The 16012-nt window shown below is 37.3% G+C and overlaps 1 protein-coding gene across 7 annotated transcripts in view; it reads left to right on the plus strand.

Moving 5' to 3' along the window:
* Positions 1-16012, plus strand: part of NF1 (neurofibromin 1) — a 257173-nt gene that overhangs the window by 123149 nt on the left and 118012 nt on the right. For all 7 annotated transcript variants that reach the window (XM_079130415.1, XM_079130414.1, XM_079130411.1 and 4 more), the window contains one exon: positions 13257-13392. In XM_079130415.1, the coding sequence (XP_078986541.1) occupies positions 13257-13392 (136 nt within the window). The remainder of the gene's footprint in view (positions 1-13256; positions 13393-16012) is intronic.

A 16012-nucleotide genomic window follows, 5' to 3' on the forward strand; every position in this document is an offset into this window, starting at 1 on the left:
TTTTGAGTAGATTTTTGTGTATAGTATGAAATAAAGGTCTGGTTTCATTGTTTTCCCAACTTCATTATTAAAGAGACTTTCCTTCCCCAGTTTTGTATTCTTGGTGATAATGAATTAACTGCCTATACTGAATATTGTGGTGCAGATAAGAACACTAGATGGCAAACTTAATATACTCAGGTTTGCTTGAAATCAAACTGAGGTTCACCCTGACATGTAAAGAACTTGAAATATCATAAGCACTTAACGTTCACGAGAAAAAAGTTGCAAAACTAAAAGCCAGCAACTCTTTTTAGATTCATCAGAGGATTGCAGTTACAAGGCAGTCACTCCCCAAACTAGTGAAATATTAGACAGTGGAGTATTATAGCTTACCAGGAGAAGAAGCTGCTGGAGCCAGTAACTGGTGGGAGCCTTTAGATCATAATTGATGAATTGCTGGGGACTAAGTTTGGACTAGCCTGAGAGTTAAAACTTCTGAGGGTCCAGTCTTAGAGGAACCCTGACACCTTTGTTAATTTTACCTCCAAAAGTCTTACTGGGTTTTCATGATGAAGATGGGAAAACATCTCTTTGTGCTTTGAGGAGGGGAAGGTGAGAAGTAATAATTTTGAATTATGCTCATAGGTTTCTATTATCCTTAACAAAGATCTGCACTCAAAACTACTTAATTCAAGCCTTATCTGATCTAGTGCTGATCTAGGCTTAGGCCTTCCTGCTTAAAGTAAGGAGAAAGGGGGGGGGCGGGGAAACTGAGAAAGGATTCTGAATGTCTCGGCTCAAGGACTTTGGCTCAGTAAAACAATGGAGATATAATCAACTTGTAGAATATGTCCCTTCCCCAATATCTGATCACAGGGTTCCAATATATTAACAGTAAATTATAACAGAGAGCTATAACACAGAGACTCCATATAAGATGTTTTCAGGAAAACCCAAAGACAATAAAGGAGACCAAAGCAAGGACACTAGAGGAAATGGACACCTATACCCACAGCAAACATTAAACAAAACCTACCTCCAGCTGATTAAAATAAAACCTCACACTAAAGGCCTATTTATCTCAGTTCCTAATGTCACAGGAGTGTAGAGAGCTGATGCTCCAAACCTCGATTCTTATGTTCCCATGAAACAATGTTTAAAGTCAGACATGAAAAGCCATGCAAGTGATCTTTATTGTAAGTGAAAATAAAGTAAGGCTCAAGAGAGAATGGTGGACTGGGGCTAGAGTGCTTGCCTAGCACGTGGGAGGCATTGGGTTCGATCCTCAGCACCACATAAAAATAAAGGTCCATAAAAATAAAATAAAGGTCCATCGACAACTTAAAAAAATATTAAAAGAGAGAATTGTTGTCTCTGAGCAGAGAACAACAAAGAGAACAGTGCCATCTCCAAATTTAGTGCTGTTTTATGGTCGACTTGAAAATTGGAGTCCACCTTCTGCACTCTTTGCCAATCAGGTGTTAAACTCCTTTCACCTCCCTGGAGTAGTGGTGTTTTTGACCCTACTTAATACTATTTGATTGTCATGGTGACCTGGTCATTCTCTCATTCTCTCTAGGGGGGCTTCATTTACAAGTCAGTTCTATGTTAATGTGGGTACTGGGGTCAGCAGCTGGTTAGAATTTGTATTGGTGCACCTGTGTTACTTAAGAAACCTCCCTTCTGAAATATATGGAGACACCTATGGCCATAGTTCCTAGCTTTACCCTGACCCCAGTGGACCCTGTCAAGAGTTAGTCCCATTAATCCTTTTTCCTTGATGCATTTCCCCAATTACCCCCCCCCCCCCCCCAATTAGCTCCTTTTATTTTTATTTGCTTATTTGCAAGGTCTATGTACTGATGCTTTCTACAGGTTATCTGCTATAAGCTCTTTACTCATTTGCCTTGGCAGTAACTTAAAGAAAACTTTAAAAGTAACTAAAAGTAATAAACCTGTGACCTTGCTATTGCATTTCACTACTCATTGCTGACTACTACGTAACACTGTTACTCAATATATCATACCTGACTCTGAATAATAAATTACAAAGCATGCTAAATGCAAGAAAAATCAGTCTGAAGAGACTAAGCAAGCATCAGATCCAAATTCAGGTGGGACAGAGACTTTGGAATTGTCATATTGAAGATTTTAAAGAACTTTAGTTAATATCATAAGGCTCATTAAAAAAAGAAAAGACAACATGTAAGAACAGATGGGTAATGTAAGCAGAGAGATAGAAACCTAAAGAAGGAATCAAAATAAAATGCTGGAAATAAAAAGCAGTTGACAGAGAGGAAGATACCTTTGATGGGCTTGTCAGTGAACTGGACACAGCTGAGGACAGAAACAGTGAACCTGAAGATATATCAATAGAAACTTCCCAAACTGAAACACAAGGAAAAAAAGAACTAAATGAAAATGAAAATACATCTTTCCACAATTTATAGGACATAGTAAAATCAGTGCTAAGAAACTTAGAGCGTTAAATGTATATTAGAAAAAAAGAAAGATCTGAAATCAGTAATCTAAACCCTGCATAAACCTAAAACAGGGAGAAGGAAAAGAATAAAAAAAAAAAAAAATAGAGCAGAAATCAGGGAAATTGACAACAGGAAAACATAGAAAAATAAAAGCTGGTTCTTTGAAAACCAAACTGTGGGGAAAGTTTTATCCATATGAACACTTAAATAATTGAACAAAAATCATTATAGATTGGAAATAGTGGAATGGCCAACAAATTACCATTGGCAAGTGTGAGCAAGAGGGCACTGTGACTTTGTAACAGGGGTCTGTCTGATATAGCTAGAAGGTGTGTGTTAAAGGAACATCTAAAATGGACTGTAGTACCCCTCCTGTGAGGCTGACTCAGAAAAATCTTGGCACAGAGTAGGTAAGAGTTTTTAAGGTTTCTAGGAATCTCTTTGCATCTTGTTAAAGAAATTGTTAATCTTTTTATTCATGCCTCCAAATCCCAGGTCTTCCCTAAGATTTGAATTATTCTTATAGCTTCTTATTTCTCTCTGCTTATTACCAGTCTCTTTTTGGTTATTTACATATTCCAAGTCCAGTGTTTTTCTTTAGCAGCCTGCAGCCTAACAGTTACCATCCATAACAGATATTATGTCTTTCTCCACTTGGCTGTTTTGTCTTTTCTCTCTGTAAAGCAAATAATAGGAAACTTTTTTCTCTCTGTTATACTCAACCCTCAACCTAGTGTCCAGATGTGCAGTAGACATCCCCCACCCCAGGTAATTCTCCAGCCCATACCAGGTGAATATCCTATGATTCAATTCAATTTTGACACTGTCTACCTGGAAATAGTGTTAGATCCTATAGGTTAAGGGCTCAGTCCCATAAGATTACCTGCATTTCAGGTGGCAGTCAGAAGCTCCAGGTTGTAACTGGTACTTTGGACTAATGGATATTAATTGGGGTTCCCATAACCCTCTTTTCTGATTATAGAAGCATTAATTTGCTAGAATGACATATGGAACTCCTGGAAATACTTTATTTACATTTACTTATTTATTGTAAAGAATATTATACAGGATACAAATAAACAGCCAGATTTGGAAAAAAAAAAATGTATTAGAGTAAGAGGGGTGTAGAGTAGGAGGGAGAGGTGTAGTTTCCATGCTGACTTCAGGTGTACCATGTGGAACCTCTATGTGTTAAGTAGCCTGGAAGTTCTTCAAATTTTGGGGGGTTTTATGGAGGCTTCACTATGTACGCATGATTGAATCATTGGCCATTGGTGTTAAGCTCAGACTTCAGGTCCTTTCCCCTCCCCAGATGTTGGAGGGTAGGACTGAAAGTTCAAATCTTTAATTCTGTCATGGTGACCAGTCCCTGTCCTAAAGCTGTCTACCAGCAACTAGTCATCTCATTACCATACAAAAGAAAGTTTTATTACTCTGGAGATTCCAAGGGTTTTAGGGGCTATGTACCAGGTACCAGTACAGAGACCAAATATGTATTTATCACAGTATCATAATATACTTCAGTTATATTCATAACTTGGTATGTAGTACTTACTATATGCGTCTTTCCCCTCTCCCCTTATAGAAAAGAACAAAGCCCAATTATTGTTGAAGCCTCAGCATCTGGCACTAAGATGGCAAATAATAGATTTGTAATAAATGTTTATTAGGTTGAATTGACTGCCTGTCCCACTTGCTTCCTCTTTCTGAAATGCTCTTACTTTTTTTTGCTTATGCAAATTCCATCCTTTCAGATACTTGTTTCATGAAATCTTTGCTTGCTTTGCAGTCTATGTTAATTTCGAAGTCTTACTTGAGTTCATATGCTACGCCGTACAGGGAGCTATAAGGAATCAGGAATGTTAACTAGAGTCCAAAGCATTTGTATAATGTGTAAAGTAGTTTAGAAATAGAAAATGGCTAGTTAACATATTGATATCTCAATGCTTTCGTCCGTAAGGTACTATGCTAGTTTTTTTTTTTTTTTCCTGGCTGGCTTCTCCCAAAGTGATAGGGTAAGAGGGAGAGCCTAAGATGGAAACCATAGTGGGTTTTTTGTTTTTTTTTTTTTAATTTATTTTTATTGTAAACAAATGGGATACATGTTGTTTGTTTGTACATGGAGTAACAGCATACCATTTGCATATTTATACATTTACATAGAGTAATGATGTTTGATTCATTCCGTTATTTTTTTCCTTCCCCCGCACCCTTCCCAACTCTCTTTTCCCTCTATACAGTCCCTCCTTCCTCCATTCTTGCCCCCCTCCCACCCCCTATTATGTGTCATCATCCGCTTATCAGTGAGATCATTCGTCTTTTGGATTTTTGAGATTGGCTTATCTCACTTAACATGATATTCTCCAATTTCATCCATTTGCCTGCAAATGCCATAATTTTATTATTCTTTATAGCTGAGTAATATTCCATTATATATATATACCACAGTTTCTTTATCCATTCATCAATTGAAGAGCATCTAGGTTGGTTCCACAGTCTGGCTATTGTGAATTGAGCCGCTATGAACATTGATGTGGCTGTATCTCTGTAGTATGCTGATTTTAAGTCCTCTGAGTATAGGCTGAGGAGTGGGATAGCTGGGTCAAATGGTGGGTCCATTCCAAGTTTTCTAAGGAATCTCCACACTGCTTTCCAGAGTGGCTGCACTAATTTGCAGCCCCACCAGCAATGTATGAGTGTACCTTTTTCCCCATATCCTCTCCAACACCTATTGTTGCTTGTATTCTTGATAATCGCCATTCTAATTGGGGTGAGATGCAATCTTAGTGTAGTTTTGATTTGGATTTCTCTTATTACTAAAGATGGTGAACATTTTTTCATATGTTTGTTGATTGCTTGTAAATCTTCTTCTGTGAAGTATCTGTTCATATCCTTAGCCCATTTGTTAATTGGGTTATTTGTATTCTTCGTGTAGAGTTTTTCGAGTTCTTTATATATTCTTGAAATTAGTGCTCTATCTGAAGTATGAGTGGCAAAGATATTCTCCCACTCTGTAGGCTCTCTCTTCGCATTGCTGATAGTTTCCTTTGCTGACAGAAAGCTATTTAGTTTGAATCTATCCCAGTTATTGATTCTTGCTTTTATTTCTTGTGCTATGGGAGTCCTGTTAAGGAAGTCTGATCCTAAGCCAACAAGGTGAAGATCTGGACCTACTTTTTCTTCTATAAGATGTAGGGTCTCTGGTCTGATTTCAAGGTCCTTGATCCATTGTGAGTTGATTTTTGTGCAGGGTGAGAGATAGGGGTTTAGTTTCATTCTGTTGCATGTGGATTTCCAGTTTTCCCAGCACCATTTGTTGAAGAGGCTATCTTTTCTCCATTGCATTTTTTTGGCACCTTTGTCTAGTATGAGAAAACTGTATTTATTTGGGTTTGTGTCCATGTCCTCTATTCTGTTCCATTGCTCTACCTGTCTATTTTGGTGCCAATACCATGCCGTTTTTGTTACTATTGCTTTGTAGTACAGTTGAAGTTCTGGTATTGCAATACCCCCTGCTTCATTCTTCCTGCTAAGGATTGTTTTAGCTATTCTGGGTTTCTTATTCTTCCAGATGAATTTCATGATTGCTTGCTCTATTTCTGTAAGGTACATCATTGGGATTTTAATTGGAATTGCACTGAATCTGTATAGCACTTTTGGTAGTATGGCCATTTTGACAATATTAATTCTGCCTATCCAAGAACATGGGAGATCTTTCCATCTTCTAAGGTCTTCCTCAATTTCTTTCTTCAATGTTTTGTAGTTTTCATGGTAGAGATCTTTTACCTCTTTGGTTAGATTGATTTCCAAGTATTTTATTTTTTTTGAGGCTATTGCAAATGGAGTTGTTTTCCCCATTTCCCTTTCATCTGTTTTGTCGCTTGAGTATAAAAATGCTTTAGATTTATGTGTGTTGATTTTATAGCCTGCTATTTTGCTGAATTCATTGATGAGGTCTAGAAGTTTTCTGGAGGAGTTTTTTGGATCCTCTAAATATAGAATCATGTCATCCGCAAATAGTGACAGCTTAAGTTCCTCTTTTCCTATTTGTATCCCTTTAATTTCTTTGGTCTGCCTAATTGCTCTGGCTAGAGTTTCGAGGACAATGTTGAGTAGAAGTGGTGAAAGAGGACATCCCTGTCTTGTTCCCGTTTTTAAAGGGAATGATTTCAGTTTTTCTCCATTAAGAATGATGTTGGCCATGGGCTTAGCCTTTACAATGTTCAGGTGTGTTCCTACTATCCCTATTTTTTCTAGTGTTTTGAGCATGAGGGGGTGTTGTATTTTGTCGAACGCTTTTTCTGCATCAATTGAAATAACCATATGATTCTTATCCTTAAGTCTATTGACATGATGGATTATGTTTATTGATTTACGAATGTTGAACCATCCTTGCATTCCAGGGGTGAACCCCACTTGATCGTGGTGCACGATTTTCTTAATATGTTTTTGGATATCGTTTGCCAATATTTTATTAAGAATCTTTGCAGCTATATTCATCAAGGATATTGGTCTAAAATTTTCTTTCCTTGATGTGTCTTTTCCTGATTTGGGTATGAGAGTGATATTAGCTTCATAGAATGAGTTTGGTAGGGTACCCTCCTTTTCTATTTCCTGGAATACTTTGAGAAGTATTGGAATGAGTTCTTCTTTGAAGGTCTTGTAGAACTCGGCTGAGAATCCGTCTGGTCCTGGGCTTTCTTGGATGGTAGATTTTTAATGGCTTCTTCTATTTCATTGCTTGATATTGATCTGTTTAAATTGTGTATGTCCTCCTGGTTCAGTTTGGGAGGAACATATGTCTCTAGAAATTTGTCAATGTCTTCGGTAGTTTCTATTTTGTTGGAATACAGATTTTCAAAGTAGCTTCTCATTATGTTCTGTATCTCAGTGGTGTCTGTCGTGATATTTCCTTTTGCATCATGTATTTTAGTAATTTGAGTCTTTTCTCTCCTTCTCTTTGTTAGTGTGGCTAAGGGTTTGTCTATTTTGTTTACTTTCTCAAAGAACCAACTTTTTGTTTTGTCAATTTTTGAATAGTTTCTTTTGTTTCAATTTCATTGATTTCAGCTCTGATTTTAATTATTTCCTGTCTTCTACTACTTTTTCTGTTATTCTCTTCTTCTTTTTCTAGGGCTTTGAGCTGTAATGTTAGGTCATTTAGTTGTTGACTTTTCATTCTTTTCTGGAATGCGCTCCATGCAATGAATTTTCCTCTTAGCACCGCTTTCATAGTGTCCCAGAGATTTTGATATGTTGTATTGTCGTTCTCATTGACCTCTAAGAATTTTTTTATATCCTCCCTGATGTTTTTGTTATCCATGTTTCATTCAGTAGCATATTATTTAGTCTCCAGGTGTTGGAGTAATTTCTCTTTTTAATTTTGTCATTGATTTTTACTCAGTCCATTATGATCTGATAGAACACAAGGCAGTATCTCTATTTTTTTGCATTTCCTAAGGGCTGCTTTGTGGCATAACATATGGTCTATTTTCGAGAAGGTTCCATGTGCTGCTGAAAAGAAAGTGAATCCGCTCGTTGATGGATGGAATATTCTATATATGTCTATTAAGTCAAGGTTATTGATTGTGTGATTGAGTTCTGTGGTTTCTTTGGTTGGATTTTGTTCGGAAGATCTATCTAGTGGTGACAGCGGTGTGTTAAAGTCACCCAGAATTATTGTGTTGTGGTCTGTGTGATTCCTGAAATTGAGAAGGATTTGTTTGATGTACAGGGATGCACCATTGTTTGGGGCATAAATATTTACTATCGTTATGTCTTCCTGATTTATGGTTCCCTTAAGCAGTATGAAATGTCCTTCTTTATCCCTTCTGACTAACTTTGGCTTGAAGTCCACTTTATCTGATATAAGGATGGAAACCTCCACTTTTTTCCTGAGTCCATGTGCGTGGTAGGTTTTTTTCTCATCCTTTCACCTTTAGTCTGTGGATGTCTTTTCTATGAGATGAGTCTCTTGCAGGCAGCATATTGTTGGGTCTTTCTTTTTAATCCATTCTGCCAGTCTATGTCTTTTGACTGATGAATTTAGGCCATTAACGTTCAGGGTTATTATTGAGATATGATTTGTATGCCCAGTCATTTGGCTTATTTTTGGTTTTTAAGTTGTCTTGGTTTCTCCTTTGAGTGGTTTCTCTCTAAGGTAGTTCCTCCCTTTGCTGACCTCCATTGTTGTTTTTCATTTCCTCCTCATGGAATATTTTGTTGAGAACATTCTGTAGTGCAAGCTTTCCATTTGTAAATTCTTTTAACTTTTGTTTATCATGGAAGGATTTTATTTCATCTTCAAATCTGAAGGTTAGTTTTGCTGGGTGTAGGATTCTTGGTTGGCAACCATGTTCTTTCAGAGCTTGAAATATGTTGTTCCAGGCCCTTCTAGCTTTTAGAGTCTGGGTTGAGAAGTCGGCTGCTATCCGTATTGGTCTCCCCCTATATGTAATCTGATGCTTTTCTCTCGCGGCCTACAAAATCCTATCTTTATTTTGAATGTTAGGCATTTTCATTATAATGTGCCTTGGTGTGGATCTGTTGTGATTCTGTGCTTTGGTGTTCTATAAGCCTCTTGTATTTGATTTTCCATTTCATTCTTCAGGTTTGGGAAATTTTCTGCTATTATTTCATTGAATAGGTTGTTCATTCCTTTGGTTTGTATCTCTGTGCCTTCCTCAATCCCAATAATTCTTAAATTTGGTCTTTTCATGATGTCCCATAGTTCTTGGAGATTCTGTTCATGATTTCTTACCATCTTCTCTGTTTGGGCGACTTTATTTTCAAGATTAAATATTTTGTCTTCATTGTCTGAGGTTCTGTCTTCCAAGTGGTCTAGTCTGTTGGTGATGCTTTCCATTGAGTTTTTTATTTGGTTTATTGTCTCCTTCATTTCTAGGATTTCCATTTGGTTTTTTTTGAGAATCTCTCTCTCTTTGTTGAAATGATCTTTTGCTTCCTGCAGGTGCTCTTTCAGCTTATTGGTATTATCATTCATTGCCTGCATTTGCTCTCTTATCTCATCCTTTGCTTCGCGAATCATCTTAATCATGTATAATCTGAAGTCCTTTTCTGACATTTCTTCTAACATACTGTCATTGGATTCTATTACTATAGAATCTAGATTTGTTTGGATCATTTTCTTCCCTTGTTTTTTCATGTTGTTCATGTATCTTCCCCTCTAGCGGTGCAGATCTGGGGTATTGCAGATTTCCCCCTATAGGCTTATAGTAACCCTGTAGGTTTCCAAAACCCTTTCATTAAGGGGAGATCAATATTAGCAGTGCCCAAATCAGACACTATGCAATCCTAGACCAAATAGCCCCTATGGGGACAATAACAAAATTGTCATAGTAAACAAAATGAGTTCAAATATTATCTTCGGTAAAACAATCAGGTTTGCAATAAGGTCTGCAGTTTCTAATGGAGGACAAAGAGGATGCAGAGGGATGTAGAACGTGGCTGTTAATGGGATAAGAAAAGAATATACAGAAGTTCTAGAAAATAGAAAGGGTGAGAGTGTAATCAAAAGCAATCAGACATTAGCATGCAAAAAAAGGGAGAAAGAGACTCTGAGGGAACAGGTAAATAAAAGGAAAAGAGAGCAAGAAATGTAAAGAAATAAAAACTTCAAAGATTGGAGCTACGGCTTCCAGGATTATCCAAGATGGTCACTCTGGCTTTGAAATGTGTTGGCAAATGGGGAGCTGCAGCTCAGAGGTGGATGTGGTCAGCTGGAGGTACTGGAGATGGGATGTGGTTGGTCCGGCAGGGGTCCTGGAGGTCCGGTGTGTTTGGTGTGGTTGTGGGATCCTGGAGGCCGGGTTCAATCAGTTGGTCTGGGGTCCCGGTGATAGGGCAGCAGTCAGTTGGTCTGGGGGTCCTGGCGGCGGGGAGCAGTCAGTTGATGTGAGGGCCCCAGAGGCAGGGAGTGATCGGTTAGGCTGAGGTATCCTGGAGACGGGGCTCATTCAGTCTGGCCAGGGGTCCTACAGGGCCTGGCTGCTGTCTCAAAATGGCGGCAGCCACATGTAATCAAACCTGCAGGTACTGTAACAGTGAACTTCCAGGCGACAGCAGTCAGCTGGTGCTCCACTGGTGGTCGGCAATCAGTTTGCTGACTGTTGTCGGACGATCGGGAGGTGAACCTTGTGCGTTGGGTGATGGATAGGTGTAAGGCAGGCAATGGCAGGCGAGAGGCAGGCAAATGGCAGATGATAGATGCCTGACAGTGAGCAATCTGCACTCAAAAATGGCGTCGATATGCTAGCAGACTGCAGGTCATCACAGCAGACAAGTGGGGTAAACACCAGGGGATCGATAAGCAGCAAAAACTGCCTCACCGAGAAACAGATATCCTCTGTTTGAAACCGGAGTTACGGATCGACAAGGAACGCAGCCTCCCTCTACTCCGCCATCTTGGATCCTCCTGTGCTAGTCTTTAAGATGACAAAGATAAATACTTCCTTCAAGGAACTTATTTTAGTGGTGGAGACGAGACACAAAATAGATGTGTGTTTAAGTAGTGAGTTTTATAAAGATTGTATTTTGAAAGTTTGGGTTAGGCTGCAAGTAAAGCTTTATGGATTTGATAGCCACTGGGTAAAATTTATACCTCTTAAAGTAGGCATTATTATTCCTGTCTTACTGATGAGTAAAATGGAGGCTTAGGGAAGTTGAGTATTGTGACCAACTCCATAATAGTCAAAAACTGATACAGCTGAAATTTTAAACTTTTAAGTCTGCTTTTGCAGTTGCCACTGCCTTTAATCACAACATCAAGTGTTTAGAAGTCCTGCTGGTAAGGATTAGCAGGACTGATTGGATATGGGAAAAAATGAAGTAAAGCAAGAAAGTCTGACATCAGAGAATGCTTGAATGATGTGATTAAGACAGTGATGGTCCCATTAACATCACCAGAAGAGCACAAAACAAGACATAAGAGGAAAAATCAGCTAGTTTGGAGCATATTGAGTTTTAGATACCAATTGGGAAGGACATCTGATAGTTAGAAAAGTCATACTGGATATGAAAGGCAGTTCAGAATAGGGGAAAGCTGAATGGTTGGTCACAAAAGCTACAAAAGCATTCCAAACTTACGAGGAATCATAGAGAAGTTAAAAACATGAGATGCCTTTGCTTACCTACTAGATTGGCATAGATTGAGCATTCCTAATCCAAATGTTTGAAATGGTTCAAAATCTGAAATTTTGAGCTTCATGTTGGTGTCAAAAATTTTCAAGCATTTTGGATTTCTGGATTACAAATGCTGAACAGGTAAAGTCTATGTAGATATTCCAGAATCAGAAAAAAGTCTGAAACACTTCTGGTCCAAAGCATTTGGGGAATATTCAAGCCGTGTATACTTGTGAGAATGTAGAATAAGAATTGTCTATACTACTGGTTGTAGAGCTATCAGTATCTAGTAAAGATAACTATACATTTGTCCAATTACTTAGAAATTCCTTTTCTAGTTACCTGCCCTAGAGGACCCTCCCTCCCCGACCCCTGCACATACTGGGGATTGAACTTAAGAGTTGCTCTACCAATGAGCTATTTCTCTAACCCTTTTTTACTTTTTATTTTGAGAGAGGGTCTCACTAAATTGTCAGGGTAGACCTTGAACTTGTTATCCTCCTACCTCAGCCTCTTGAGTAGCTTGGAATTACAAGGATGTGCCACAATGCCAATCTGAGAAACACCCCCTCACCCTCCTCCCTTTCTTTTCTTTTTCTTTTTCTTTTTTTTTTTGTAATGAGAGTTTAAGCCTTTACCCCTGAACTACATTTCCATTCCTTTTTATTTTTCATTTTGAAACAGGGTTTTGCTAAGTTGCTTGGGACCTTGCTAAATTGCTGAGGCTGGGCTCAAACTTGAGATCTTCCTGCCTTGGTCTCCCACGTTGCTGGGATTATAGACATTTACCACTGTGCCCAGCATTGGCTGAAAAACTTGTATATACACAAGAGTATTCATTCAGTGGTTCTGTAAAACTGAAAAAAATGTAGATATTCATTGACAGGAGATCAGATAACTCATGATATACAGAGACAGGACTGGGATGTAATTCAGAGGCAAAATCCTTGCCTAGCATGCATGATGCCCTGAGTTTGATCCCCAGCACCACAAGAAAAAAAAAGTGGTGTATGTATGTATGTATGTCTGTGTGTATGTATATTTATACATACATACATAAATATATACGTGTGTGTGTGTGTTTGTGTGTGTGTGTTTAGTGGTATATATACAGTGCACTAGATCTTCATGTATGAACAAGGATAAACCTCAGAAACATAATGTAGAATGAAAGATGACAATTGCATTTTATTAATGGAGATTTTTTTTAAAGTCCACATCATTCATATATATGTGGGTTTTTTTGTATAAGCATAAACATGTAGAGGAATGTGAATTTGAAGAATACCATTCTTGTTTTGTCTATCTCTTTCCTCCTCTCTTTTTGCTCAGGTATTTTAAACAAATCCAAGAAATAATATTTTCAACAGATACACACTTTAAACACATACATACACATTACCACCACCACTACTGCTGCTACCACCAGTATTTTCATAGCCAATAAAATTAAAAATATTTTATGTTAAATTTTTTCTGGTGGTTCCCAAAATTGTCTTTTTTTTTAACCAATTACTTATTTGTTCAAATCAGGGTCAAAATTCCACACATTGTATTTGACTGAATATCTCTCAGTGAGTCTCTTTCAAGTAGTGATTTTGTTTGTTTTAAAGAGGAATGTTTTGATTTTTACATTTCTCTTTTTTGTAGGTTAGAACCGTCAGAAAGCCTTGAGGAAAACCAGCGGAACCTTCTTCAGATGACTGAAAAGTTTTTTCACGCCATCATCAGTTCTTCCTCAGAATTTCCCCCTCAGCTTCGAAGTGTGTGCCACTGTTTATACCAGGTATTTTTAAAGTTGGAGATTAACATTAATTCAAAGCTAAATTAAGACTACTTTACCAAAAAATGATGTAGTTGCTGATAGTGGATGGTTGACTACAAGACTGAGTCAATTTGATGAACAATACATTAAGAATTGTTGTTGGAATGTCTTTGAAAGACACTTTATTTTTCTTCAGAGCCATTTGAAATACTTTAAGAGAATATATAAAGATATTAGATTTTCCTTGCATTGGGAGCAAGTTTAAAATTCACTGAATCTGTTGGTTATGATTCATGTGGCTGAAATAAAACATTATGGAATTTTAGGTGGGTTATCTTTTGCTTAAATTACTTATAGGGTCTTTCACATAAGAGTCAGCTCCCTTGCTTTTTGCGTTGTGAATTTCTTGATCTGAAATTTTGGTTTTTCCATTAAGATATAATTGGTTTGTGTCATATTTTCCCAGGACTGACTAATGGAGCTCTATTTATGTAGATTTCTACTTATAAGATATATTGCATCATTGTTCATACCAAGTTGTTAGACTTCCTAAGATCATCACTACAAGTAATATTTCTGAGTTGGGATCTCCACAGTCATTTCTTTCTTGTTGAGGGAATTAGGCCTGTGTTCTTCAATGGTTTCTGATGTCTTTTTGAGTTGCATATGCAGCTTTTAAAGCAACTTCTTTATTCTAAGAAAGGTCTTGCAAATCCACATTTGCCTTCTAAGAAGGAGAAATATTCGGATTGGAAGTTTGGGGTAGGGGTGGAGATACGGAAAGAACTTACACATTTACTAAAATTCATGCCTTTGTCTCTCTCTCTTTTCGGAGTCATCCCCAGACATTTGTTTTTTAGCACACAGCTTCAGTTGCTAAGAGACATTAACAGCACCAGTGAATTCACCATTCTAAAAATTTGGGGCTGCTCTGTGTGATTTTTTTTTTTTTTTTTAACCCTCACTGCTACTTTTAAAGATAGGTCTATAAAAAGAAAATTTTCCACAACACACAATACACTCTCTCTCTCTTAATTTATCATGACTTTACTGCCCCTCCCCACCTTTTTCTCTTCTTTTCTTGAAGTACTGGGGTTTGAACCCAGGGGCACTCTACCACTGAGCTACATCCCCAGGCCTTTTTATTTTTTATTTTGAGATAAGGTCTTACTAAGTTGCTGAGGCTGGCCTCAAACTTGTGATCCTCTTGCCTCAGCCTCCTATGTTTCTGGAATTACAGGCATATGCTACTATGCCTGACTATTTTACTGCCTTTTCAAAAAGTTTCAGGAAGCTTAGGAAAATCCCCAAATAATTTACTCATCTAGTTAAATCTGAGGCTAGAGGGAGGATAAATTACAACATGAAACTTAATACAGTGAACATTTTCTCTTAAGTTTGAGCCTTATTTAGGTTTCTGTCTAAATCTAATTTAGTAATTTTTCTGTTTCTGACAATAGGTTTACAAGAAATAGCACATATTAAAAATAGTGTGGGTCAGCTTCCTGGTCGGCCTACTATTAACTGTTTTCAGAGAGTTAAGTGGGTTTCTGAAATGACAGTGACTTTGACTTTAGCTGGTTAAAAGTGAATAGGGACTGATGACATGATCCTAGTAGATTTTAGTAGAAATTCATCATGTAGTTGTCATCCTACATGAAAAGTATTTTTGTACTGTCAACAATCTGGAACACCAATTTGAGACCAAGATACTGTAATGTAAAAGAATACCATGATTCTTAGTAAGTACTTAGGAAATACTTAATGAAGAATTTAAATTTTCCTATTCCTTCCATATAAGTGAATAAGATTCTTTTCAGCTTTCATAGTTGGGAAGGAGGGGAAATAGTGAAAAGAGAACAGGTGATGATTGGTAGTTTATCAAATATTGTGTTGTTCTTTACAGTGCACTGCATAATAAAATAGTCTGTGTTACTTTAATATTGCTTGGAATTATGTTAAAATTTCATATAAAATTATTCTCTTTAAAAACATTTAAATGTGTCAGTGTATTACTTCAAAGAATTAGATAAACTTAATAAGTGTTGGAGAGTAAAGTACTACAGAGCAAAGGTATGCTGTACAGAAGGTTTTGCTTTTTAACAAACTGACAAGGAATTTAACATTTATTAATTAAAAAGGAAAGAAAGCTTTGATCTCAACATATTTTTTCATTGAGTCTCTTTCTAAACCTAGTTTTTCCCATCAGTTTGCTCTTTTGATTTTATTTATCTTTCCTCTTTTGGCTTTTTCTTGCCCTTTTGACTTTGTCAGCAACATAATGGTACCTTTGTGCTTGTTTATTCTGCTGGGAGAGGTGGTAGTTGGTTTTTTTTTCCTTTAGTAAACATGACTTCTGCTTTTGGGACCTACACGGGAAATATTGAAAGCTCACTGAGTATATTGCTAGCTAATAAACTTCCGATTGTTAACTCTTTTTGCTTGATTCATATGTTAGCCTTTAAGCCTTTTTTTTTTTGGTATCATGTTTAACCAACTCTGTTACTTCATTTGCCTTCTTTGTGGACAGTGTTAGTTAATCGAAAGTCAACTGTGAACGGGTCAGATTTATAATTAAGTTACTTTTTCATGTATTCATTTCCACTTTTCATTCAGTAGTTGTGGAAAAAAGAGAAAAATA

The sequence above is a fragment of the Sciurus vulgaris genome (genome assembly GCF_902686455.1).
Source record: "Sciurus vulgaris genome assembly, chromosome: 3".
Taxonomy (NCBI): Eukaryota; Metazoa; Chordata; class Mammalia; order Rodentia; family Sciuridae; genus Sciurus; species Sciurus vulgaris.